This window comes from Thamnophis sirtalis, unplaced genomic scaffold (genome assembly GCF_051295495.1).
Source record: "Thamnophis sirtalis isolate CommonGarterSnake01/CBP01778 unplaced genomic scaffold, rThaSir2_p1.2 scaffold_14, whole genome shotgun sequence".
Taxonomy (NCBI): domain Eukaryota; kingdom Metazoa; phylum Chordata; class Lepidosauria; order Squamata; family Natricidae; genus Thamnophis; species Thamnophis sirtalis.
The window spans coordinates 49,494,539-49,522,530 of record NW_028261394.1 but is presented as its reverse complement, the minus strand read 5'-3'; the positions used below and the strand labels follow the sequence as shown (position 1 = coordinate 49,522,530).

General features: G+C 44.0%; 3 protein-coding genes across 7 annotated transcripts; all 3 read right to left on the bottom strand.

Moving 5' to 3' along the window:
• Positions 1-1,309: 1,309 nt before the first annotated feature.
• On the bottom strand, positions 1,310-12,363 carry ADAT1 (adenosine deaminase tRNA specific 1). Of its 4 annotated transcripts, XM_087728745.1 has the most exons (10): positions 12,194-12,363; positions 12,024-12,092; positions 11,890-11,944; positions 10,347-10,477; positions 8,723-9,239; positions 7,297-7,442; positions 6,092-6,191; positions 4,744-4,861; positions 3,556-3,644; positions 1,310-1,642 (listed from the first exon to the last, which is right to left on the bottom strand). In XM_087728745.1, exons 1-10 carry the CDS (start codon positions 12,345-12,347, stop codon positions 1,510-1,512), a joined length of 1,512 nt encoding a protein of 503 aa, XP_087584871.1. In that variant the 5' UTR covers positions 12,348-12,363; the 3' UTR covers positions 1,310-1,509. The 4 variants fall into 4 exon arrangements, with proteins under 4 accessions (XP_087584871.1, XP_013909994.1, XP_013909995.1 ...); XM_014054519.2 differs by lacking the exon at positions 4,744-4,861 and having other exon boundaries at positions 3,556-3,642; positions 12,194-12,362; XM_087728744.1 differs by lacking the exons at positions 1,310-1,642; positions 4,744-4,861 and adding an exon at positions 1,651-2,414 and having other exon boundaries at positions 3,556-3,642; positions 12,194-12,362.
• A 1,358-nt stretch (positions 12,364-13,721) lies between these two features.
• Positions 13,722-24,013, bottom strand: KARS1 (lysyl-tRNA synthetase 1). 2 transcript variants are annotated; one of them, XM_087728872.1, is made up of 14 exons: positions 23,913-24,013; positions 23,593-23,728; positions 23,208-23,373; positions 22,715-22,808; positions 21,304-21,490; positions 21,080-21,205; positions 19,847-19,966; positions 17,786-17,948; positions 17,508-17,681; positions 17,179-17,264; positions 16,224-16,309; positions 15,747-15,873; positions 14,720-14,863; positions 13,722-13,917 (listed from the first exon to the last, which is right to left on the bottom strand). In XM_087728872.1, exons 1-14 carry the CDS (start codon positions 23,972-23,974, stop codon positions 13,834-13,836), a joined length of 1,755 nt encoding a protein of 584 aa, XP_087584998.1. In that variant the 5' UTR covers positions 23,975-24,013; the 3' UTR covers positions 13,722-13,833. The 2 variants fall into 2 exon arrangements, with proteins under 2 accessions (XP_087584998.1, XP_087584997.1); XM_087728871.1 differs by having other exon boundaries at positions 23,805-23,938.
• A 925-nt stretch (positions 24,014-24,938) lies between these two features.
• CHST4 (carbohydrate sulfotransferase 4) lies at positions 24,939-27,351 on the bottom strand. Its single transcript, XM_014057371.2, has one exon. It carries the CDS (start codon positions 26,556-26,558, stop codon positions 25,407-25,409), a length of 1,152 nt encoding a protein of 383 aa, XP_013912846.2. The 5' UTR covers positions 26,559-27,351; the 3' UTR covers positions 24,939-25,406.
• Positions 27,352-27,992: the final 641 nt, after the last annotated feature.

The following is a 27,992-nucleotide window of genomic DNA, read 5'->3' as shown; positions in this document are numbered from 1 at the left end:
GAAGCCTGTGTTGAGTGCAGGCAATCAAGAACAGGATTGCCCTTGCTGCGTGATGCGTCGTGTAGATCTTTCTTGGAAGCGCAGCACTCTTGGGTGGGAGGAAGTTTGGAATGGGGGTCTTCATCTTTTGCCGCCTAGTCGTCCTTGTCCCTAACTCAAACCAGTCCGTTTTGCAATCTGGATTGTCATTTTCTACTCTGTGCGTAAGTTTCACATGAAGACACATGATATTATTCTGGAATTCCCATTTTCTTAAGGACATTCCACAGCTTGACTTAAGTTGACACAATTGCTCATCTTTCCATAATCATTGAAACATATTGACGTTTCTTGGTTATTTTCTGACTTTCTCAATAATACTGTGTGCATCAGCAACAGTTTTTTTCCCTAGGGCCAGCTTGACGTCTAGACTTTTTTTTCCATGCAGTACTCTAATCTGAATTCATGATTCTAAGTGTTAAGGAACTATAATAGTTTGCCCGCTTACTTAAGTCTTCTTTAATACTGATGTCAACCAACCTCGAACAATCTGTGGGCCACTGTGCTGATCTCAAGATTGGCTGATATGGTTTGGTTTTACTGGCTTCACTGATTCTTCTTCTGTTGCTTGCTTTATTTCCAAACATATTTCATCAATTCTTGTAGCCTTCTGACTTGATAATTACTGCAATACTGATACAAGTTGATTTTCTACTACTAGGAGTTCTTGTACATAAGGAATATTTCTTAAGTACCTTGTATGTTGAGTCCTGCTGTACAGGAATACAATGTACACTCCGGTTTTCGTTTCATCTTCCTTAAATCTGTCACTATCTAACACCATTAGTATCCTTCTGCATATCACTTTGAGATTGGGACGGCTTCTGAGTTTGGAGGTTTTGGAGCACTTGTTTCATTTCATGTTGTTAGTGTCTTTAAAATTATCACAACTCTGAAATTTTCAGCCTCTTGATAAGTTCGGTGAACATCCCCTATTACAATCCCATGTTACTATCACAGTGGCAGTAAAATGGTACAGGATGGTACAATGGTGGTCACAGTTCATTAAGGCCCTGTCCAAAATTATATTCTAAAAACTGACTTGGGGAAAGAACAATCCAGGGAGTATATATTGAAGGGGTGGGGGCTGGAGGTTATTATTATTATTAGCTGTATATGCCTTCTTTCCAAATTCAGAATGTTCTGTCCTGTTTTCAGGATGGGGATGTATGTAGCCTCAAGAGAGTTTCATCAAAAATTGTGGATCAACAAAAATCCACCCTATATTTCCATACACGAACAGAATATAAAGACTCAGTCAACCAGAAGGAAAGGGGTATATATACTTTATTCCAAAATCTTCCCAATGCGTTTTGGAGGAAAACATCATTTTCAGAGGAATAGTACCAAAAGCACTGACGCTGTTCTTAGTATTGGCTATGATAAATAATAATAATAATAATAATGATGGAGCATTTTGTGCCAAAGCTGAGAGATGTGTAAGTGATAGACAGTCACTCGGTTCCTTCTTCATGTGAAGTACTGGTAATGGCGGCTATTCCTCACCCAGGCACCAAAGGCCTGGCTGCGCAGTTCCTTCCATGCCTCTTGGTATGAAGCAGCAGCTTCTTTGTACTCCCAGTATGTCCGCAGTCCCTTGGCTCTAAAGAGAGCAAATGACACTTGGGATGGACTCCTCTGCTCTCCGGCTCAAGGCGTGGCTGGACAAACATTCAACCCTCCCTTTCGTAGCAGCCTTGCCAAAAGCTGCAGCCATCCGTTTGCTAAAAGATGTCACTGTATGCAGGAGGAAAAGCTCAGCAGCAGTTCTGCCTTCTGGGCCTGACTCCAGGGCGAGTGTTCACTGCCTTACAAAGAAACCAGGTGGGCAATGACAGGCTCGGTTTCACAAAAGTTTGGGAAGAAAAGCAACCACCTCTCCACGGGGCCACCGAGGCTTTCCAAATACTTAATTTGGTTCTGGCAGAACTGGCCCTCCCGTGAGGCAGTCACCCAGGTGAACATTTGCTAAACATGTTAACCCTATAGAGCTTGCACAATAAAACCTCCAGCTTTCCACCAGGGTTTAAGCTTAAGCTTCTTGTGAGATGAGCGGCTATATAAATTTGATATAGACAAGTTAGGTAGACAAGTCTGCTACTATAATATCTGTTGTCCCTTAAACAGTCCCTGCGCATGAGCAACTCTGGCTGACACTCTGGGCTCTCTTACAGAGGCATGTTCCAAGAAAGGCTCTAAAAAGATCTGGTCTTTGCTACCCCAAAGAAATGGCACCAATACCTGAATTGCCTGAGCTATGCAGCAACATATCAAACCTGGAGAGGCTGGGTTGAGCTGCTTGCCAAATGATTGGCCCGTCTTACGCGAATGCAAAGTTGTGAAGACTTATGCCAGCAGAGGATCCTTCAAAGGTCCTATATGGTTTGACAAGCAGATACCTTCAGGGCTATATATATTTCAGTATATTCTCCCTATCTGGTTCCCTCATACAAGGTAGGAATGAAGCAGAAAATTCAGGAAAGGACAAGAGGAGTATTTTTCTGGGATACCGTGCCCAACTTCCTATGAAATCCAGATGACACCTTCGCTTCAGGAATGCCTTGAAAATCAAAACTAATGTTTAGAATGCTGTGTTGGGGTTGGCATATGTTCACTCATCTCTCTATTTGATTTATATTTGTTTACGTTCACATTTTATTAGCTGTATGGCTCTTGCCTGCACTACATAATGTGTCCGCACAGCAGCCTGCTTGCAAGTTGCTGGGACTTGTGGCTTCTGTCAGCTTTCCCACTGACTTTGCTTCTTGGAAGCCAGCATGAAACTGCAAGTTGCCATCACACAAGGTCCTTGCTTAATAATGGCAATGGGGAGAACCAGGATTGCTACCACATTGCTTAGCGATGGAAATTTCAGCCCTGCCATTGTAACCCAAGTGGCAGTTGTCAACCTTTAAGGACTACCAAAAAAATAATAATCTTTGCCTTCTCAGAGTAGCAGAAAAAACCCAAAATCCTCTTATCTTTGGTAGTTTAGATTTCATCTAATCTCGTGCAAATATAAAGCAGAAAGCAGCTGCCTGCTCATCATGGAAATGGTGCCTAGGACAAGTGATAGTTTTGAAAAATGTTTTTGAAAAAGGCAGGCATAGTGAAAATAGGAGTAGCACTTGACCAACATTTCACAAGGAATGCACTGTCACTCCGTCATACCCAGGGTCAATCAATCTCTGTCATTCAGAATTTACTGCTCTAATAGGTAGATCTGGGGTGGTAGGAGACAGGAAAAGCCAGGCTGCTATGGGAATGAGGCAAAGCAGCACTCCCAACAGGGAAGACTCAGTATAAAGAAGCTGATCTTTAAAGCCTCATTTGCACATTTGCGTTCAAAACAGCAAACAAAGAGCATCAGAGTAAAACATGCAATGCACAGCAGTGGAAAACCAAAAACTGGATGCAATGAATAGGAGGGAAAGAAACCATGAAATGACCATGATCTGAGAAGAGAGTAAGGTGGTATGATAAGATAACAAGTCCTGGGAGAATTAAAAGTCTTACGTGAGAGTTTCTGGTAGGTTTTTCAGAGGAATGCTGGCCACCACTTCTAGAAAAGCATGGAAAAGTTCCACCTTGCAAATTCGAGACCTGTCATTAACAGCAGAGCAAGTTTCAGTCAGACATACTTTCTGGCAAAGTCCCATAGAAAAAGACCAGAACAATAACTATTACAATATTTGTGTTTTTCTGCAAGATGCCCGGCTACCAAGAGAATTGATGTTGAATCAAACTGGCATAGCTGGCTGATTACAAGAGAATGCAGTATCTGAATGCTTTAACGAAATATATTCATTTAATCACTGCTGATTTTATTTTTAAACTGTTCCTAAACTTCATAGTTCATAATCCAATATCAGGTGCATCATACCAATATGCACCGTTGTCTTGTTATTGAAGGCTGCATTTATGATACTGGCTGGTGGATAAATCTTGTATGCATCAAATACAACTTCTGCTGTAACACTTTCAGTGTCAACCGTAGGTATTGCGGATGGCTACCAATTGACTATGAGTCATCAAGGCAATATATTAACCGTTAGCAATCACGAAAACCCTCTCCAGAATGGCCACCTTTGGGACAAAATATCCCTTTGATGCTCACTCACAGGCTGCGTATGTTGATTGACAGATTGTTTACAACCCTACAGTACTTACAAACTCTACTCATTTTCTAAGCAGTAAAAATGCACTTCTCCACTATTCATGTACCAAAAAGCTTTCCTCCTAGTGATCAGATGGAGGTTCATCCTATAAAATTTACTACCTAGTTCATCTTCCAGGTCAAATTCTGTCCTCTCAAAGCTAATTATTAGTGTCTGCCTTCTGTAAAGTTGCCAGTAAAAAACACGAAGTGCAACACAAAGGCATATAAACACTCTTCCTTGCTGCTTTATCACGCTCCCAAATGACTTTAGACCTTACCACAAATGGTTTTACAGCTGCAAAGTTCAGACAGGAATTCATACATGTGGTGTCGGTCAGGTGAATTTGTTCCTTATTAAATGTACACTTTTATTAATTGTCATAAATAAAACCCATGTGGGAAGAGGTAATTGCAATCTGTTATATGACTGTCCTAGGAAGAAGTGATCACCATACAATCAGCATGGCTTATCCCCTCCTCCAGAAAACGGTCAGCAAAAGTCACTTGTAAGCTCATGCAAGGCTTTAAACTATTTGTTCCAAACTCTGCTTTTTCTCAGTCAACCCCAAAATCCCCCATTTTGCCATCCGAGTGGCTGGTTCTATCGAACTGCAACAAGGACACTTCCATCGCTCTCTAGGCAGATCTGAGGCAGACAGGAATTTGTTGGCAAGAAGAGACACATGACATGCCAAAGTAATGTCAGCACAGACAACAGGAAATTAAAAATCCATCTGTTGTCAAGCAAATATTTAATAACTATAACTTGAATCCAAAATCACCAAATAAGGACAAAGAATACTAAGAGTGCATTTATAGTTTCTTTAATCAATCAACTAATCTATATATTATATTGATGCAGACTTTCATGGCCAGCACCAATCACAAGTGTTACAAAGCAGACCACGTTCACTTATGAATATTCCAGCCACAGTTGCTGGCAAAACTTCAGGATATCATCAGTAAGTGGACCACAGCCTAGTCAGAAGCTCATCATATTGCATCTAATTATCTCATACAGCAGTCTCATAAACTGTTCAGAATTTCACAATCTGAATTCTAACCCTTCTTAGGACATTTTGCAAAGGTGATGGCAGTTTTTCAATTCTTTTATAAGAGGCAGAGGAAACAACTTCCCACATGTGGACGCCATCTATTTTACATTCCCCAGATCATCCACTTCCACCACCAGTTGAAAAATTCAGCCCTGTTCGCTCAGAAGATTTAAGGGCCAAAACAGAAATGTAAGTCTCTTCATCTCCTTAACATACTTCCACTAATCCCATACACCATTATTTCCCCTAATGTGGGTTTTAAGGGGTCAAAATGTGCTCCTAAATTTACCTCCAAATATTGGCGGTATTCACTCTGGTGACATTAAGAGTTCAAGTCATGCCCCTACAAAAATCGGAGGAAAAATCAGGGAGTCCCTGGCTGCTAAAACATTGCCCACAGGTGATCCTCTGGAACAGTATGAGCAGCAGGGGCAAGAGAAAAGGAAGGCATTTTTAAAAACAAACTATTCTGCAATTTTCTAATATTAATTTCTGAAGCTCTCTAAGTCCAATAACATGGATTTTCAGGGCCATGCTTTAAAATCAGTTGTAAATGTCAGATACAGTGCTACCACACATAAGACCCTCAAGCAATTCTGCCAGAAACTAAACAATAAGCAAATATTCATAGTTTCTTTCCCCCCAAAAGAGACCCAGGATGAAGTATTGACAACCAGAGTTACTCAAATCCTTTTTTTTTGGGGGGGGGGGGGGGGCAGTGATCTTCCAATCTCCACCCACCTCCTGCCGATACACACACACACCCCTACCCCTGTGAACTCCACCCTCCACATAAAGGGATCCAGGCAGAATCCCTAGATCCAGCAGGCACATGTACCTGGATGTCAAGCTCCCAATCCTTTTCTTGCAGGTCCCTTGTCTAAAACCATGTGAAGTGACATCTAAGGGATGATCTGCGACGGCACTCCAACTGATAGCTGGAAAACGGGGTGAGAGAGAAATTACCGTGTTTTCAAAGAAACAGATGCTATCTCTCTATTGCTGCAAAACAATCCCTTCAGACTGACGACCACAATATGATTTTGCTTCTGCCGTTCATGAAATCTCCTATTTCACCAGCTTTTCCAGAAGTCTCTTCCTGCAACTCTTACAGTGTCTCCTACCAGAATTAACCTTTTCCACAGGATCTTTAATATAGTTTTCAAGGTACACCCCATCTCGGACAGTGTCCAAGGATCATCAGCTTCTCTTATAACTTTACATGAGATTCACATTACCCTTTTCTTGGAAAGCAGGCTTAGAAGTCACTCTCATAATTGGCAAGTACTACAAATACCAGGCTAAAAAGTAGATGCCATGAAGCTACTTTTATTAGAACTGCTGCAGTAATAGGTTTTGCAAGTCTCAATGTGCTTTACTTCCTCCCTCTTTTATCTTCATGAGGATTAAGGGGGTGGCCTAGGAAGTTTTGTAAACCATTTTCTTGGCCTGGGCTTAAGCTTTATTTATCTGACTGTTGTCATGATATCTTTCAAGATCTAGACTCCCCACCCGATTCTATTCACTAGAATGGTTCAGAATAACTGCCGATTTCCAAGATCCTTTTGAAGTTCCCAGAACTGACTGTGACTTCACCTATGTGAGGGGTCGCCTATCTCCCCGCCTGTTGTGATCTTTTATTAGAACTGCTACAGTAATAGATTTGGCTTGGCATAATTTAGTTTCCTTCAATTCAACAATGCCATCTGCCAGGATTCGGAAAGTGCACCTTCTCTGCCATAGCACCTGCTCTCTGGAACGAAGTCCCCCCCCCCCCAAAATCCAGAATGTTCCCACCCTATTGGCATTTCAAAGGACCCTTAAAGACTTGGTTCTTTGCCCAAGCCTTTGGCTAGGATGGGTAAGCCTTTTTGGAGGAGTGGGTGTATTTTGTTGCTGCCCGGTATTGCCGTTGCTGCATCTCTGATGCAGTTCCCACAACATACCAGCTCACCACAACCTATCTTAATAAGAAAGGATGTGAAAGGGCAAAAAAGAATTCTCACAAATTCGCCCCCTTCAGATTCCTTCCGTGATATTTACCTGTGCCACAGGACACTAACTTTCCTTGTCCCAGAACATGGCCAGACTTGGCTGCTTCACGACTATGGATGAAACCTAGCTGGGACTGTAGAATTTCCAACTCATGAACATGGAAACCTTCTGGCAAACGTGAGACTAGATGACACCTACGAAGGAGGGGAGGAATAATGTCATATTTATTTATTTACCATATGTTGGGCTTGTTTACTGCCAATCTCGCCCTTCATTCAGCAATAACAAAGGTCATCCACTTGGTGTAAAAAAGCAAACATATTCTGGCTACGTCCCCTATATCAGTGTAAAGGAATCCTCAGAAGAGAGGAGATTTTGCATTCAGAGCTAATTTTGCAGAGAGGCAGATCAAAGTTAGGCCAATTCATGTGTTTCACACAGCAGTTTAAATTATGGCAATGGAAGTGAGCCTGTCAATGATCTGAGATGTACTGCTTTCGTCCTTTGCTTATTTTAAATAGGTTTCTATCCCTTAAAGCTGTAAAGAGTTGTGGGATTATTAAAGCCATTCTTGTTAAATCTTGGAAGCAGCAGCAGATTTGGGAGAAGCAGAAAGCAAGAAAAAGAACCTGTCTCTCAGCAATTAATTTACCCCTGTTCTAGACAGCAATAGCCAAATAAAACATGAACAGAGTCTTAATTTGCTTAATATGAATTGCACATTTTTGCAATATAAAGACCTCTCCAAATTCAGGATGCTTAGGACTGTTCCTTTTATTGCTTCCTCGCCAGAGTGAAGGGGAGGAAAAACCAGACTGTGCTAACAAGAAGCTAAACAGCTGCGCTAAGTTTCATTTATTTTCTACCAGATTGCCAAGATTTAGGTTCTATATACACGCTGGGACAAAGTAAAAAAAATCTTGAAAAATATCGTCCCCTTCGTTAAGAGCCAAGGTGGCGCAGTGGTTAAATGCAGCACTGCAGGCTACTGCTAGATCAGCAGGTCAGCGGTTCAAATCTCACCGGCTCAGGGTTGACTCAGCCTTCCATCCTTCCGAGGTGGGTAAAATGAGGACCCAGATTGTTGGGGGCAATATGCTGACTCTCTGTAAACCGCTTAGAGAGGCCTGAAAGGCCTATGAAGCGGTATATAAGTCCACTGCTATTGCTATTGCTATCATCCAGTGCAGTTACCAGGATGACCTATTTTTGAAAACAACCTCTCTCCAAATCCATTAAATCCATTGCTAGTATAAGAGTAAGCAGAAAATTTAGGCCTGGGTGCACACATCTTTTTTATCATGAATAATCTCCATAAACTCAAGAGGCGGTTTACATCTCTTGCCATCCCATCACAACTACTGCAATGCTGAGGATTTACAAAAGGGACAAGGTATCCCTTCGTGTTGTACTTGTCCATTGAGCAGAGGAACCGCAAAAGTACTGTGCTGTCGCCTAGTTACAACTCACTCACCTTGCCACAATGGCCCGGTGCAGAGTTTCCCGACTGTAGGGGCACTGACCGACCACCAGGGCTGGCAGGTAGATAGGCTGCTGAAGGAAATGCATCAGAAGTGCTCCCTGCCAGCCAAGAACATTCCAGCGTGCCAGTTTATCACTACAAGACATGGAGGATGTCTGGGCTCCACGGCCTGGTTTGATCCGTAGAAGCCCTATAGTATGATATTCAATGCCTGGCCTTCGGGAATCCGTTGTTTCTCCTTGGACACATTTGGCCCCCGTTCTATGCAGGTCCACTATTTGGGTTCCTCTAAGGTGATCAGCGGAGAACTCTGAATTATTGATAGAATTGCTATCATCCATTCTTGGTTTCTTGGGAGAGGAACCAGTGACTTTTTCTTCCATCTCTCTTTTATAGCTCTCTTGTGCCCTGCAGTCACGGCTGCCCATTCTGAGTTCTTTGTTTGGGCTCAGGAGCAAAGAAGGCTGGGCATCCATTTCCACCATTGGGATAATGGAGCCATCCCCACCTACAAAAAACAGTATACAACTTAAAGAATTGAAGAGACATATTTTCAACATCAGAGAACAATTATCTAATGATAAACAATGGTGTCTTGGTAAGAGACCAACCTATATAATTTCCTGAGAAACCTAAGCAATTTCCCTTCATTATTAAATTCCATGAAATAAAAGCAGAGAAACAAAAATATCCTCTAGTACGGTAAATAGGAATATACTACCATGCTGCTTTTATTTGTAATACAGTATTATAAATATAAATAACAATTGAGTTGGAACTACCACTAACTTTCTATGAGCAGATTTACAAGTCTTCTAGCCAGAGTATGTATAATGAGCCAAAATGTTACATTATCTGCAAGCATCAGTGAAATTTTAGAAAGACAAAGTGAAGTGGATCTACCAGAAACTAGCTGTAGGGCTAGTTCTCGTTTGAATGATTCTGTGATTTCATAACCAAACAAAGTATATGTTAATTGGAATAGTTAAATTGATTTGAATCTCTACGTCTGGACTTTGCATATATTTATTCAATGATGTATACAATTATCAAAGCAACAGCGTTTTATTTACAATAGATAACAAAGAATCTTTGAGGCTCAGGGTTGAAGTGAGGGGTCCTTGGTGCTCTTTGACCTTGTTTTCTTGAAGTTTCCTTACCCAAACCAGGTAACATCATCACTGCACTAGTTTGGATAGTGAAATGTCTACAAGAAAACAACTAAGCTCAGAGGGCACCAAGGACCCCTAATCTGCAACAGATTAAAAACTCATCAGCCAATAATTTTTTAATTTTTTAAAAAGATATTTAGTCTTTCCATACAGAGAATGTAAAGGCATTTCCCATTTTGTGATCTTGAGAAGTTTTTGAGGTGACTTATCAAAGTAAACTACTGATCCAAATAACTTTCATGATCTCTCCAGCAGTCCATTGTGTTGTCCCATTAAGAAACTGAGTATTTCCACTACCTAAACTTTAACTCCCTTTTTCCATCACAACATATACTCAAATAAAATGCAGCAGTACTAAGTCGCCTACCGAGGAGTCAATTAAAGAAAGAGAAGCAATTCTAGACTTCTAAGAAAGTCTATGAAATTATTCCAATAATACCTACAAGGTGTGCGACTGGTGAAAAAAACAAAGCTGATAAGCGGTTTGAGAAGCCATTTCCCTTTTTCGGTTCCAGGGGTGAAAATGTTAGGCTCCTGACCTACAGCAGCTAGCCAAAGTTGATGAATAAGATACCTGATGGGCAAGAGCATAGAATCCTTAGAAGGCACAGAATAATCACCATTCTTAAAATACAGGAGAGAAATATGGTTCCAGAACTTTGTTAAATATTTATGAAAATTTGTTTTTTGCTGCTGAAAAGAAAAAGACAAGTAAACTAATTAATGAAAAATACAAGGGAGGGGGCTCTTTCGGCCAGAAAGAATTGACACTACAATTCGGTAACTGCCAAGAATAACTTAGGACGATTATTGTAGCTGGGGGCATTATTTATATTTATTTACATCTACAATCCACCTTTCCTAAAAATGCCCTGCAATAAGTATCACTTTTAGAAAACCAATCCAGGTATTCCTTGAACGGCCACTTAATGAATGTTCAAAGTTACAACATCCCCACCAAAAGTACTTACGGCCTGGTCTCAAAGTCACCTATCTTGCAGCACCACAGTAGTTGTTCGCTCTTACGAATGACCGTAGAGACGCTGCAACATGCTCCTTTGACACCAAGCCTGAGAGCCCCACGCCTGCCTCCTGCATGACCTTGGGTGCCAGAGCCTTTGTCCAGGTGCTTCTTTGCCTGCCTGGACATGGGCTCTGGCCTCCAAGGCCACGCAGGAGGTGACTGTGGGCAGTGTGGGGCTCTCGGACATGGTGTCAAAGGTGAGCGATCGATGACAGGGTGGGGAGGAGAGCCCAAGCAGCTTGGGACCTCAAGGGATGGGAAGAGCCTGGGACTTCTCGGTGAGTGCGGGGGAGGCCTTTGTTGGCCAGAGGCTGTGGTCTCATCCCTCTCGTGGTCCTCCCCTTTCCTGAGGTGACCGGACTGTACATTTGATTAACGAATTCATTGGCAAGTGGAGGGGTGGGGTTTGTTCATTTAACAAGTTCCAATTATCAAATCCTCAAGTTATGAATGTAATTGGCATGCTCCATTACATTCATGACTTGAGGTTTGCCTATAAAGCATCAGCAAGAAAATCAATCTCCCTTCAAAAGAAAGTAGGAAATAATAAGTGTTGCTGTGATGTACAAGTGTTGGGTTAGGACCGGGGAGGCCCACATTCAAGCCTACCCTCAGACTCTGAGTCAGATGCTCTTTCTCAGCTTAACTACAGGATAGTTTGGTATTTGGCCCAGACAGACAGACCTTAGCCAGAATCCAAAATGTTAGCGCGATTGCCAGAAGCTGGGAGAAAACAGGTTTAGCTCAGGATCTAATCTCTGCAGGAACAAGAGGCCTTCACACAGATAGCCAGGTTGAAGCCCCTTGGAGTAAAAGAAGCGGGCTTCGTCTAGGAATGGAGAGGCAGCTGGGCAGAGTTCCTTCAGATGACGCCCGGCTGCTCCTCCGGGCAGCTCCCTTAGGAATCAACCAGCCTTATTCCCAAACGGCTTTTCAGGCAGCCCGACTTCTCTGGCACCTACCTGTGGAAGCTTCTCTTGGCCACCACCTCCGCGTGACTGTCGTTGAGGACATCCCCTGCAAAGCAGCAGCGCGGCCGGGTCAGAAGGCGCCGGAGGAACCGCGAGTCCCTCGCGTCCCACCGAGCCCCGCTTACCCGTCTCCCTCATCTCGGACTGGCCGATGCATTTCGTGCCAGTTCCCATGGCCACGACTTCCTTCAGGGCTGAGGGGAGAAAAGCAGGTCACGCGACGGGGGAACAGCAGGGCCTCCCGGGCCGGGCACCCGCCCCGCCCTCCCCCTCGACTCCCTGCCCGGGGCCTCACCGGGAGGCGACCCGCCACCTTCCGCTCGCTCCGCCCGCACCACCGCCGCCAGCTCAGTCCACTCGCGCGTTCCGCGGCCCGGCTTCCCCTGCTTCGGCAGCCGCGCTTCATAATGGCGGTAGCAAAGGGCCGCCACTTGGTCGGCGTCCCACATGGCCCAGGCCGGAAGGAGGGCGGACCGGACCGGTTCCGGCGGGAACCAAAGACGGAATAAAGGTTCCTCCCCCAAAGCAAGAACGCGGCGTCGTCCCGGCGCCCGGAGGAGGCGGGACCCGACCCTGGTTTTCGGTGGTCTGGCGGGTTTGGCGCCGGCCCGATCCCCCGCCGAGCGAGCTGCCTAAAGCCTGGCGTCGCCGTCAGGGAGCGGCTAGTCAAGGCTGGGAGCGTGGCGAGCTCAGTGCTCGTTTCAGTCACGTTGGGAGTATAGTTTTCCCTCTACTCTTCGATGCTTTGCTTTTATTCTTTTGGAAATATATTTAAAGAAAATTATTAAAAGAAGAAAGTCCACTTGTTCTATATGACAATCCTTCCGCTCTTTGAAGGCTTTATATTGCTTGCTTGCCACCCAACTTGCCCAGTGGCCACTCTGGGCAATTTACAAACATCTTGGTTGTCTTTTCCTGATTGTCGAACATGCCCAAATCCTTTAACTCTTCTCAAAGGGCCGGTTTACAGATTCTTCACTATCTTGGTGAGCCTTCTTCAGAACCTGCTTCATTTTGAACTGTGGCACCTGTAACTGGATGGGATATTCCAAATGGAGAATGGCCAGGGCAGAGCACAGTGGACTTATTTGTTTACATTTTGTATTTCTAAACCGCCCACCCCTCTCAAAGAGGGTTTCTGTCTACTTCCTGTCATTTGGACACTGCTGGCAGCATATCTCAAAATATCATTTCCCTTTTTAGGAAGTTTGTCACACTCTTCACTGTTCACAACAAGGACACTGATCTTTCACAAGCACTGCTGCCAGGCCAAATCTCACTCCCACCCAAGTCAAGTATCCTGCATTAAACAATTACTTGAAGGTTGATGGACGGGGAACTAATTGCTAGGAGTGAAATGCAGAATGGTGTAAACAGAACAATGAAAACAAACTCTTTAGCTTTGCTTCATGGGCTAGGCTGCTGCAGGCTGTAATATAATGAAAGCAATTTCTGAATACAGCATTACCTGGTGCTATCAGAATGGAATAAATCTGAGTAGATTTTTTAATGGAAAGAATCAAAGAAGCTGTAGTTGCTTCCTCTGGTTCTGTTAGCTTACCAACACTAAAATGGAGAATGAAACTGGAACATATAATCACTGGTATCCTAATTTTTACATTCAGTGGAATTAAAACGGTGTTGGGACTGAACTCAAGCAGGAACTGGGTTGACAGTCCCTACAACCCTCTCAGTTTGGCTGCAAAGACAACACAAAGTCCATCACTGGTAGATTTAAATCTCAAGAATCACATCAGAATCTGATGGACAAAGAAATGGCCCAATGCGAGCTAGTGGCCACAATGAGGAGCCTACCATCAAAATAAAATTAAAGACTTCATTTATTTATGGCTGGAGAGAAAAAAGTGGCCCAGGCCTGTTGAAATCTAGAAACGACTTTTCCTGTCCTCCATGCTTCTTGTACAAGCTGCTGTGTCACACTGAAGTCCCCTCACTAGAATCTGACAATGGATCCTTCTTCTTGTCTTCAGGCTTCATGGCAGGAAACAGCAGCACTTCCTGCAAGAAAAGGGGATTTCTGGTCATTCAGTAGAGCTTCTTTTCCAAGGAAAGATCCCATCAGAAATCTCCAGAGCCATGTTAGCATTGTTTCCACCTAATCTCTTTTAAGAAAGGTCTATGGGGATTCTCAGTCATCCAGGTCATGGCTGTCCCAAGGCTGCTTTTTCAGCTTTGATATTTTAGCTATGCACTTTGGGATGAACACCCTTTGAATGGTACAGGAATATGAACGGATTTCCAGAAAAATTAAAGGAACCATTTACACTTCAGTTTGAGATACAGACAATACAGATGTTCAACAGTGAAGGGACACAGGGCAGAAAACATCCTACAGAAAGCACAGCTCCACAAATAGTCCCTTCAGCAGTTCCAAGAAGGCTCCACACCCATTTGCACCAAGGTGACGGACAAACCACCAAGTGGGCTCAACGACTCTCTAAAAGGACGCAAATGACCAGCTGTCCACAAAGAATACAAATCCTTCCATTTTCCACCCAGTCAGAGCTGAAGAAACTTCTTGGATGAGAAATGAAACGTCTTTTTTTTTTTTAAAAAAAAAATTTTTTTAAAGAAATGTTATGCTTTCCATTAAAGTCACATATTTTCACATTCCCAGGTATGTTTCCAGCTCAATAATTCTCACGTGCATTGTGCATTAAAGCAGAAGAATGATTCCTCTTCCTCTTATATGAATGCAGTAGCAAATCTAAAATTGATGCCTTAGAATGTAGGAAGCAGCCCATCCTCCACCCAGATAGGCCCTGAATAGACAGGAAGTAGCCATCTATGGAGTACTTACCTTAATATTGTTTGAATCAGTCAGGAACATGGTAAGCCGGTCAATGCCCATGCCCCAACCAGCTGTGGGAGGCAACCCATACTCCAGAGCCATGCAGAAGTTCTCATCGATAAACATTGCCTCATCATCACCAGCAGCTTTTGCCTGGGTTGGAAATGAACATGAAGACAAGAATCATCTTCAGAGCCAGTCAGGGCAACTGGGGCGTGGGGCGAAGGAGTTAGGATTATATAACAATTATTATAATTATATATTGTTATATAACAGCTAAAATAAAAACATTTTCCATTTCTACTTCCAACAATTGGATTTTAACGTGACACTTCTAAATAAAAAGCACTCGCCACTCCTCAAACCAATCGGTCTCCAACTGTCTCTTTCATCCTGGTTTCTGCTTGGATTTGCAGCACCTTCTAACAGGAGATGGAACCAATGGCCGGGAAAGTCTTTGCCCAATGGCCCTTAGCAGTTGCCTCCTTTCTTGGATCAGACAGCATTGTCTATATTCACTCATGCTGCCATCTCACAGATGGACTAATCCTGTAACCATGCTCGTTGGTGCTCCCTCCCCATTCTGTGGCAAAGTTGCCCTCATATATCTGAACTGCTTCCTCCCTGATGGACTTTTGTAGGGCTGCAAAACTTTGGGACGGTCCCTGATAGAAAGTTTAGCATTTAGTATTGACTGTTTTTCTCCTCAGTTTTTTTGCAAGCAGCGCAGAGCCAGTTTGGAAGGGAGATGAAGTCTTAAAAACAAACAAAATTCCCACTTGAAGAAATTTCTCTGCTAGCTGTAATACTGGCCTAAACCACAGATCAGTTTCACAATCCAGTAACTTCCATCCCCATACCAAGGGTTTCCACAATTTAACAGAGATCCAGCTCTCAGCATTTTCTTCTCTCGTTACATATAGTCCTCAACCTATGACTAGTTAGATTTAGTGAAGTTTGAAGTTATGACAAATTCCCACAAAGATACTTCAACCCAGTTCTGGCAGGTCCAGTCCAGGCCTACACCCTCACTCACCTTAGCTTGATCTTCAAAAAGCTGCCGTTGCCGAAACGGATCATTCAGTTCTGTGTAGGCATTGCAGATTTCCTTCTTCATCACAAAGAGCTCAAACCGTTCAGTCAACCCAGGTCGGAAACGGTGCCTGAATAAACACCAGAGGGGAAGACTGAAGACCACACAGAGAAGTAATTCTTCTGCAACCAGGTGATAGCAGATCAGTTGGTCTGCATCATTCACTCTACTTCATGAGATGGGACAAGAGATTTGAACATCTGCTTACATCTTTAGCCCTAGAATCAGCTGGCTTTTTTTGCACATCATATCAAATTTATCAGGGGCTAGAAACATCCTATAAGACAAAACATTTCTACCTTCTGCAATTGAACCCAATTGTTTCCAAATGTGTCAAAAAGTCTATTTTATATAAAGTGTGGGAGATGTGGGTTATATGCATGCACATCCATACTTACATAACCACAGCATTTTGCTTACCATTTGGCTAGAGGACTCATGATCTGTGGGTGATCACAAATGAAGGTGGGATTGATACAGGTGACTTCTAAATATTCTCCAACCAGCTGAAAAATGAACAATGGGAAAAGGCAAAACAGCTTCAGATTAACTGTTTGGGAATAATCCCTCCCTGCCCAAAACTGTATGACATAGTTAAGTTCTTTTCAGGTTCACATAGCTGTACCACAGCAAAGCCTCGGGACCATAGTTTTACAGCATCTCCCAAGACCTCTGAACACATGGAGTATCTTTTTTCTTAAACTATTGTGATATGAAGCACATTATTTATAATCCTCTTGGTTTACAATTTAAACTGGATATTTTATTGTTATTGCAAAATAGGTATTCCTATAATTACAGATGATACAATAACAATTACCATGGATGTTTTAATTATGAAGCATTCATTACTATAAACATTTTTTCTTTTTATTGGCAGGATCTTTGTAAGCCATAATGAAATTATGGTACATTAATAGTTAAGGCACTAGGCTAGAAAATAGGAGATTGTGAGTTCTAGTCCAGTGTTAGCCACGAAAGCCAGCTGGGTGACTTCAGGTCAGTCACTTTCTCTCAGCCCAACCCACCTCATAAGGTCGTTGTTGTGGGGAAAATTGGGAGGAGGAAGCTGTGTTGGACATGGTCGCTGCCGTAAGTTATTTGTAAAAATAATAAGGGCATGGTAAAAATAAATAAATACATAACTCAATAATTTATTAAAGAAGTAAGCAAGCCTTTAAAAAGGACTCATTCCTCTGTCATAGCCAAAATGTCACCTATACCAAGGAAAGCTTTATTTGACCATTTCTCAGAGGTCCGTAAGAGACATAACACTTTGAATTAGCATCTTTGTTAAGAAAGATTTTGGGAAACCCAACTCAGTAGGATCCCATCTGAGATCCACCTCAAATAAGAATCGGGAGAAAGCGCTTACCTTATCTAGGAGCCTGGCTGTTGTCCGAGGGGATGGGCATTCAACACCTCGCTCTTCACAGATAGCATCAAAAAATGAACGAGACTCTGCATGCATAGTGTGAAAGCAGACATGACACGACTGCATGAGTCCCTCCTCCAGCTTGGGCTGTAATTACTTATGCTTTCCCCATCCCTAGAAGCAGCAGGAGTAAACCAAAAGACTCCAGAGTGCCCACTCTAACACTGCCCGGTCAAATCTAAACCAAAACTTAGAATGCAGGCCCATGCTTCCTGTCTGTTATGAGGATCTCTTTAAATTAAAGGAGATAAAATGCCTTCCACTCTCACCTTCTGTCTCCAATTGATCTGCCGCAGGCAGTCTCACTCCCAGAGCTTTCTCCAATTCGTCCACCATATTAATTTTCCGGAATGGTGGTGTGAAATCTATTTCATAAGCCTGGCCTTCTGGACCTTCAGGATGGTAAATCACCTTGTATCCACCACTGATATGTTTCACCATTCCTACAAGAGAAGACCATTGTTTTAGTCTGGCTAATTTAACTTTTCCAAATGGATTTTTGAATGACCTCCTGAGCATTTTTAAAATAAGAACACTTGTCACCAACCTGAAATCATTTGTTCTGTGATCTCCATCAGATCATGGTAATCCGCATACGCCATATAAAATTCACAAGTAGTGAATTCTGGGTTGTGGGTTAAATCAATTCCTTCATTCCTGAATTGACGTCCAATTTCATAGACCCGGTCCATTCCACCAACCACCAGCATCTGAAATATAGCAGTTAACAGCCTTTTCAGTCTGAGAAGACAAATCCACAGCATCATAAATTGCTTCCAGGAGCAACATGGACCTGTTTGCTAATATCTGTTTCCCATTTTAAACATCTGAAAGAATCTGCTCCCCATCTTTCATTTCAGACACCAGCCAGAATCTCTGATTTTGTACCCTAGAAATTAATAGTAGTCAACCAACCTCTATCTGGCGAAGCTGAGGGAAAACAGAAAATAGAATTTTTTACAAGGCGGAGAAAAAATACTGGGTTTACTTAGCAGAGCTTGAATTCTGCCATGCATAAACTCACAAATAGTATAACATTTGTTCCAATCACATATTGCTATGGGTAGGATCCACAAAAATATGGTTTCATTGCCGCATACTGTTTTTAAGGTTTCAACGGATAGAGTGAATGGAGGGAGGAGTAGAAGGAAAGATAGGAAGGAAAGGAGAAAGGGAAAGGCAGAGGAAGAATGGGAGGGAATGTAAGAGTAAGAAAGAGGGGAGGAATGGGAAGAAGAGGGGAAGGGTAAAGGGGAGGAAGGGGAAGGAGAGAAGGGAAAGGAGAGGAGGAAGGAAGGAAGGAAGGAAGGAAGGAGAGAAGAAAGAGAAGAAAGGGGGGTAGGAAGGAAGCAGGGAAGGAGGGAGGGAAGCAAGGAGGGAAGGAAGGATGGAAGGAAGGAGAGAAGGAGAGAAGAAAGGGAAGGAAGAAGGGAAGGAAGGAGAGAAGGAGAGAAGAAAGGAGGAGAGAAGAAAGGAGGGAAGGAAGGAGGGAATGTAGGAGAGAAGGAAGGGGGAAGGAAGGAGGAAAGGAAGGGGGAAAGGAAGGAGAGAAGGAGAGAAGAAAGGAGGGAAGGAAGGAAGGAGGGAAGGAGAGAAGGAGGGAAGGGGGGAGGGAGGGAAGGAAGGAGAGTAGGAGAGAAGAAACGAGGGAAGGAAAGAGGGAGGGAGAGAAGAAGAAGTAGGACCGTTGTAAGATAAGATGGATCTATGGTAAGAAGGCAATCTTCAAGTATATTGTCAACTGTAGGGAAAAATTGTTATAAATACATATTATTAATAACAGTTATGAGATCATATAATTGTGAATGTATATATGAAATTGATAAAAATAAAAAAAATAAAACATTTGTTCCAATCACATATTGCTATGGGTAGGATCCACAAAAATATGGTTTCATTGCCGCATACTGTTTTTAAGGTTTTCAGCAGTTTTTGCCCTAATCATTTTGAGTATGCTTTGACACCCCTTCTTCTATGTCCTGTCTAAGCAAGTAAATTGGGATCACCTGGAACAGACATTAATTGATATGTTACATCATCTCAAGTGCAGATTTAACTATTTGTGGGGATTTTAATGCTAAAATTAGCCCAGATTTGGAAATACTGAAATTATATATATATATATATAGTTGTATTTGCTTTCCCCTCTAAGTCATGTGCAAAGTAGTAAGATACAGAACACGCACAAACTGGAACTACTTAAGACATTCTTCTTACATTTTATTATCCCAATTTTTATTTTTATTACAAGCCGTTTCAGCCATCAATTCTATCCTCAAAACCTGTAAGGTTGGTTGGATTAGGAAAGAGCATGTAGTTCAAAGTAATCCTGTGATTTTCCAGACTGAAGTTAAATTCAACCCAGACTTTCCCATTTCTAACTCAATTTCAAAATCATTAAATCACACAATATATTTTACTATCTTGTATTTAACCCAGCTATTTTCTATAGTTAAGTTTTGATAAGGCTGCCCACATATTGAACTAGATTCTAAAGCATATAGAAATATACATATCTTCTGCATTAGGAGCCCTATGACACAAAGGGCATGTCACAAAAAATACATAAGCATATCTGAGCCACTGCTTGCCTGATTTAACTATTCACCTTATGGTAGAGCTCTGGTGCTATTCTTAGGAACAGGTTCATGTCCAACTCATTGTGGTGGGTGATGAAAGGCTTGGCCACTGCCCCACCAGGTATGATATTCATCATGGGTGTTTCAATCTAGTTGGGGAACAAAAAACAGACAGAAAATATTGTCCCTACGTTTATAAAGAACCTTAGAGAAACTGATTTTGAAGACAAACGAGATGACAAAAACAAATGGGAAAACATTCCTAATCCAGTCTACTAAAGAATTCAAATTCTAGGCAAGCAGAGAAGCAGTGATAAAAAGTCTGCGATAAAAACATAATCCAACAAAGATTTTATTAATGACAAAAATGAGATCAGGCACTGAGGTAGTAGTGCATGCTGAGGTACATAAAATTAGTTCCAAATGATTAATTACTTTGCTAAAAAGATCTAACTTTAAATGATTACTTTAACTAAAAAGATCTAAGATAACATGACTGAGACACAAGCCTTAAGATTCTCTGCTTAAAGAATTTTGTCAAATTAGAATTGAGTGTGTATTTTTAATCACTGCTACTTTGCTATTCAAAACATTCAGTCTTGGATTTTTGCATAGATTCCATTTATGAATTTATGCAATATGAGATCAGCTCTGAGCTGTCAGTTATGCCAGGTTTCCTATGTACATCGCTTTAGCATTACAGAATGATCTGTCTCCAAGCCCAATGAGGTGTTAAAGGAAGGCACCTAACCCCATGGCACTTCATCCAGGTGCTCAACAGCCAAATGAAACTATCAAGGGAAGTTATTCAGAGATATTCAAAGAAAGCTATATGCTGTCTCTCGGGCATAGAGGTTAACAATTTCCCATTGCTACTACTGATGTTTGCAGGGAGGAATTTAGTTCCAACACCAGGCATGCCTTCTTTTCTCTGCTTCTCTAAATTACCATTTTCCAGCCACCATTGCCTCCACCTCTAGTTTAAAAAGCCTTTTTCCTGGGCATGCAGCAAACACAGTAACAGTTGTAGTACCATCGTCAACAAGCGGTAAAGATCACTTTCCCAACCACAATCTCTTTTATAACATCTCTGTCTGGCCTCTTATAAATGTATTTTTATTCTAACAATGTATATGTATTGGGGTCTTTGCTCTAAAATTTAAACTTAACAATGCAAAGTAAATTGCTATAAAACATTGCTCTTTGAGATATCCTCAAGCAATTACTACACAGAATCTTAAGATATAAAAACAAACACCCACCTCCAAGAAGCCCAATTCATCTAGGAAGTTTCGAAGGTATGTTATGATTTTTGCTCGAATTATGAATTTTTGCCTCACAAAATCATTAAGAATTAAATCCAGGTATCTTTGCCTAAATCTGGTTTCCTAAAAATAAATTAAAATGAAGATAATAAAATACCAAAAGGAGGCACTCTTGGAGGCTATCAAGCAAGTTGCCAAGAATGCAGCAGCATGTCTGATACCTTGTCTTTGAGCCCAAAATGAAGATGTGGGAGCATATGTAGGCATGGTGACAGCAGAACAATTTCATAAGGAATAATACTCAGTTCCCCTTTCTTGGTCTTTCCAGGATTCCCCTGGACCCCAATGATATCTCCACGGCGAAGCTTGTTGTTAATGCATATATATTCTTCTTCAGATTTGTAGTTTCTGAAAGAATTTTTAAAATTCAGTAAACAACATTTCTAGCTAAATCTTTTCAGCCTTATCAATGAAGTATTCAAAATCCATTTTATTCTATACTGCAGGGGAAAAACTTCTATAAAAATTATTTCCCACCACCACCAAATTGATTCTCCAAGAGTGAAAAAATATTTGCAAAGGAAGCATAGCAAAGAAATTGGAATTGAATTTCAATCTCAGACTTAGTAACAAGATCTGAATTTTTTTCTATAAATTTACCTGCTAAAATACAACTATTTTAACGAGGTACTATGTGCTGATTGCCATGCCATAAGGGCTTGTTTAGACACATGCTAGATCAAGCCAAGTGACCATCTAGTGCAGCATTCTAGATGCAGCATTCTAGTACGCAATCCAATGAATTTGGGAAACTCATTCTCTTGAACAGGAGGACAATATTCCTCTTCTAGAATTGCTTTGCAACAATTGACATTTAAGATATACTGCCTGGAATTCCAGAGGTAGCAATGATTAAGGTAAGTAAGTCAGGTAGACAACTTGTGTAGTATCTTGGTCTTTATCTCCCCTGTGCCACAAGTATATAGAGTTGCCTGCTTAGTTTTATTAAACACACTGGAATGTTACTGAACATACAGCTATATTATGATATTCTGACTGTTAAAAATGGAAATCAGCACAATATTCAAAATGCTAAGAGCTCAAAACCTTATCAAAATGTTTGATAAACTCTTAAAACAAGGGGGGTTGAACTCACAAACTTAAATTGTTAAAATAGCAAGCACAAACATCAGAATATGTTCAAGAAGTATACACGATTAACTCTACTTTAACCCTCTTCTGGAAAGAAAGTACGTATTTGGGGCATCATTACTTAGTGCAATCTTGGACCACTTATCAGACCATGGTTTTATTTTCATATTCTTTCTACCTTTCCTCAAAAGGCTTGGGGAGAGGGAGGGGATTAAGGCACTGTTGACTCCTGACAACTTCCTTCAGTTTTCTTGGCAAAACTTTCAGAAGTGGCTTGCTACTGCCTTCCACCTAGGACTGAGGGTGTAAAATCACCAAGGTCACCTAGCTGTCTTTGTGCCAAAGGTGAGACAACGACTTAGTCTCCCAACTTCTAGCCTGGTGCCTTAACGTCTACATCCAACTGGCTCTCATTCTCAAACATACACACCAAAACAAAACTAAAATATATGATCAGGAAAAAAAGAAATGAATGCTTACCTGGAGTTTGCCATCACTTGTAATTTAACTCCCTCCCCACGAAGATCATAAAAGATCAATTTTCCTCCAGAGGCACGTTTTGCATGGACCCGACCTCCAAAAACAGAACCAAAAAGAGTTGTCATATGATCACAAAAAAAAGCACACCATCATAAATAACGAGCAAGTCAGGAACAAGAGCAACAAAAACAACAAACTATTCCCTGCATTCATTCTTCATCCAAGGCGAATCGGGCAAGGTGAGCTAGAAAAGAGAAACATACCCTAATGGCTATCTCAATTATCACATTTCGTCCATTCCAAAAGAGCCTTAACAGAACATGGTATCTCCTGGGTTTTCATCAGAAAACAGACTAATGGCTCCCCTCCCCTCTTTTGTTATTACTTTGAAGCAGAATGTTATCTCAAATCTCAACTGCAGCGTTAAGAGGGGGGGGAGACAAGATTTCCCTTGGAAACTGCCTTCTTCCCAGTATCTCAAGTGAGCCTTTACCTGCCACTCTCACCGTGACGTTGGTTAGGTGATCCCCTGCTTGCAGAAAGCTATACTTCTCTATAAAGTCTGTCAGGGAGAGATCCACGTGAAATTTATGCGGGTAGGGATCATCGCAAGTATCCTTCAGGTGCTGAATGGCCTGACTACGGATCTTGTAGTATTGCTGTCAAGACAACGAGGGAAGGGTTGTGAGGGACGAAGAGGCGGCAGGAGAGAAAAAAGATCTCGCAAGCGGAAGCTCCCGCCCTCCACGCGGCCCGCCGGACTCGCTTCCAGCCGTTAGAAATCAGCCACTGGGCCGGGGCCACGCGCGAGCCAGGCCGACCGCGCTGGAGGCTCGGCAGTCCCGTTGCCGCCGGCCGCAGCCTCCCCGCCCGCTCACGTTGGGGTCAAGGTCCTCCTCCTCCTCGGCGCCTGCGGCGTCGGCCCGGCGCGACGAGATCTTCTCGCCCTGCTCCTGCTGCTTCGCCTCCTTCTCGGCCGCCTTCTTCTCGGCCTTCAGGCGCCGCTTCAGTTCGCTGCGAGGAAAGCCGGGGACTTAGTGGCGCCGCGCGGCCGCCGCCCCGCCGCCCCTTCCGCCGTTCAGCCACCCACCTCGGCTGTCTGCGGCCGCCGCTCAAGAGCCGCCGAGGCCAAGCCGGGCGGCCCCCCGACAGCAGCCGCCCCAGGGCCAGCATGGGCGGCCGGCGGAGCGACACTCACTTCTTGCTAAGGCGAGGCTCGCCCTCGCTCGGCGTGGAGAGGCTCGGCGCCGCCGCCGCCATCTTTGCCGGCCGGAAGTGCGCGAGGGACTTCCGCCCGGCGAGGAGAGGGCGGGCAGACGGAGCCGGGGTGGGGGCGGGCGCTCACTCGCAACGCTCCGCCCACTGGGGCGGCCCCTCCGGCCCGAGGGCGGCGTGCGCCACGAGCGTTGCGAGGCTGCGGGCGGAGCTGCGGCGGCTCCCTTTGCCCGCCAGGGACGCTCCCGGAGTACCCCAACCCCAACCCTTCCCTCCGGCTGGAGGGGCCTGCCTGCGGGAGAGGATGGGGTCGACGGTGCCCTCGCTCTTCCGGGAAGCCAACCGGGAGTTCGAGCTGGTAGTTCGGGGGGCGTGGAGGCGGCGGGCGGGCCCTTCGGGGGCCCCGGTGGGGCAGCTGCCGAGGCTTCCTGGCCGTCCAAGGGCGCCCTGGGGGGGGGGGCGGGGAAGGGAAGGAAACGGCAGCTTCTTTTTGCCCCCCCACCCCGGGGCTTCGCCTGGGACCGCCCCGCGCCCTCCTGACCGGCTTCCCTTGCAGGAGGAGCCCGCGCCCCCCGCCTCCCCGGGCCTGGGGACTTCGCGACGGAGGCGGCCGCGCCCAGAGGCCCCGATGAGGGCGAATGTCTGTGTAGCCGCGCCCGCCAGCCGCCGGTCTCCGGAGCCGGAGGGGGCCCCGGGGGCCCAAGTGGCCCTGGCGAAGGAGATGAAGCGCCTGATGGGGGAGTTCGGCGTGGACCTGGCCACGGTCACCCAGGCCTTCCTGAAGAACAGCGGAGAAGTGGCCGCCGTGGCCAGCTACCTGCGGACCGGGCGCCGTCCGGACGGGCGGCCTCTTTGGAGCAGGCGGGACGACGAGGACTTGCTGGAATGCCCAGAGGGAGCCCGGAGTCCCTTAGAAGCGAAATACGGAGCAGAAAATGTAAAAAAGCGGCTGTTGTTCAGGGGAAGTTTGTGCCGGAAGTGAGATTCAAAGCTGCTGCAGGAGGGACAATTGTCTTTTTCTTTTTTGCAATGTTTATTTCTATAGTAAACTGTTTACTGTGAATTAGGATTGCAGTTGTTCTTGAATGGTCAATGTGGATCTGACAATAAAGTTGTACAGAAAGTATTATGTATTCTGTTACATGTTTCTCCCTTCTCAGGTAATTGACAAAACTATTTTGAATATTAGGCAGTAAGCTATACTTTTTTTAAAAAACTAAGTACAGACTGCATTATCTACAGTGAACCGGGGCCTGAAACCGGGTCAAGAGAACAGATTCATGGTCATGGGAAGCATTCCATCTGCCAACCAGATAGTAGACTCTGCAGATTGTGAACCGATGGGACAAGTAACCATAGAGGATTTGGGTTTTTCCTTGTCAGCTACTCCAGCATTGCTTGCAAGAAAAATGCCAGGTGATCCCTCATCCTTTCATGTTGGGATCCACCCACACAGGCTGCAGCTTCCCGGGTCAGTCTACTTGTGATGCTTTGAACTGCTAGAAGCTGGATGGGCAGTTTTTATATTCAACTTGGCCAAGAGGTCAAATGCCATGTTCTTCTGTTCATCCTCAGATCTAGCAGGCCGGTAACCCAAACGTTTCATAGCTTCCTTGCAGATATTTTGTAACATTGCTGTTTGGAGATAAGAAAGAGTCTTTCTCCAAGCCTGTGACACATTCATTGCATCTCTGGCATCGGTATCAAAGACCTTGCTACCGAGGCCTTGGCCATGTGTGATGTGCTGCACCCAGGACTGAAGACTGGGAAGGAAGGGAAGCCCTGCAAACTGATACAGCTGAGCAGCTCCTTCCAAGGGAGCCTTTACAATATCCTCATAGCGCACCAAAATGTAGCGATCTTTCAGGGACTGCTTGACCTCCATGTGTATGTCAATGTGGCTTTTGCAAATTGCCTTCATGGCGGCATAGGGCTTCATGTCCTTCATTATATTATGCCCCACCATAATCTTTGTGTCAAGGGCAAGTTCATTTGCTACATTCTCACGGGAGTGGAAAACAGCCCTGGGATCACGGACCAGGTGGATGATTCTGAGGTCCAGGGAGGGGTCGGTGAGGAGCGGATAAAGCACCTTGATGTCGAAGAAACGGACTTCCTTTAAGACGACGTGGCTGTATGTCTTACAAGCCTCTTCCACTTTGCTGAAGGGATAGTTTCCACAGAGAGTCTTGCAGGAGTGTTTGGAGATGATGTCACTGCGCTGGAAAAGGTCACATGCAGGGGGGGAACACAAAGCCCGGCTGGTCTCCCACTGAAAGAGCGCAGACTTATTCCTCTGCTCATTCATATATGCATCAAAGACGGACATGTCACACTTGAAGACTGAGCGAATAAGGTCCCGCACTGCCATGTGCAAGACCTTGGCGCTGTTTTGGAACATAGCTGCCCACACGTGCCAGGCTGGCTCCATCAGGTAGAAAACAGCGGGGTGCTGACTGAAGAGCTGCCCTACAAAGGATGAGCCAGACCTCCAAGAGGAGAGGATGAGGATGTGCTTCTGAGTCAACTTTTCCTGGGGAGCGTGCTGAAGCAGAAAAATGAAACAGAGGAGAACTGCTACCTGGATCGCTAAGATCACCAGGATGTCAGTCTTGTTCAGCTTCAACATGGCTGCCTGGAAGTGAGAGCAGAAGACAGAAAAGTGTCAAAATGTTAAACTATGTTTCCTTGTTATCTTAATAGCTGCTGCTATTAGTTTCTTGCGGGAGCTGTCCTGTAAACTACAATTCTGTAAACTGTACAATGGGGTCGTGATGAGTCGGACACGACTTTGCAACTAACAACAACAAACTCTACAATCACACTTGGGATATTGTGTGTTCTGCTCATCACACCTAAAAAAAAAATCGACTTGAGAATCCCTGTCCTGTAGAAATAGGCCTAGATTCCACTTTCCCACCCTTTTCCCAGGCAGAGGAAGTCTAAGATCAGAAAATTATGGTGCTCACAACACTAGTTGTTGTAGAACTTACATGACACGGCAAATCTTGATATCCGATTCATAGGATCTCATAAGTGATCCAGTTGATTTTTGGAAAGCTGCATAAAATTGTAAGATGACAGTTTCCAACTCTTTAATGTAACAACCCAATCTTTATTCTACTGCCAGCCACAGTCCAGTCTAAGCGTGGATAGTCAGTAGTTATTGGCTTGGTCATTGAAGCAGAATGGGACTGCTATAAATACAATTATCATCCGACACTTGTTAAATTTGCCAAGGTCATAATTCAATCTGGCCTCTGCTATTTTCATTCAACAGAAACCAGTTGCATCTCACACCTCTGTTTAGGGCCCCCTCCCCCATATGCAGCATGGTCTTCCACTTCCAGACTCTACACTTCCTACTTAGCACTTGTCTCACTTACCTCTTGAACCTCTGGGAGTTGAAAGGAGCTCACAACTTTTTCAGTGGCTGCAGCCAGCTAGGGGAAAAAAACACAGTCCCTTCCCAGAGCAGCATGCACTGCCTGCCAGCTGAGAGTCAACATACACTGCTTCGGGAAGGAGCTGCTAGGGGGAAAAGAGTCCAAAAGGGAAGTCAAATTCCAAAGGGGAGGAGAGGTGATGGGGAGGGAGCCTAATTAGGCCAGGCCATCCTCTAGGGTACAGAAACAATATGTGCTACACGAAATAGGGATGTCCTTACAAATGCCTGAGGAGGGCGGCTCAGAATTAAAGTCTAGGAAGGGTGCTTTACGCTTCCCTTCCCACGTGAAATGCTGGGGACAGTTATTGGAATGCAAGCCAGGCTCTCTCATCCTGCTCATGCTATATCTGCAGAACAAATGGACACAGAAAGGTTTAATGAATGCCAAGTTTAGGCAAAAGTGCAGGCTGGATGCATTGTGAATCGGTTTGGTCCATGCCAGGGCCAAGGACACAATTCTGAAAGATGATTGATGGTAAACCACCTGCCTCTCTTCCCAGGCGCCCTAAGTGGCAAGGAAGGAAACAGCCTCACTTAGCCCAGACCTGAGATTCTGCCCACCAGCCAGGAGACAATGATACTAGGAAAGACAAGAGCCCTTGCCACATGGCTCTG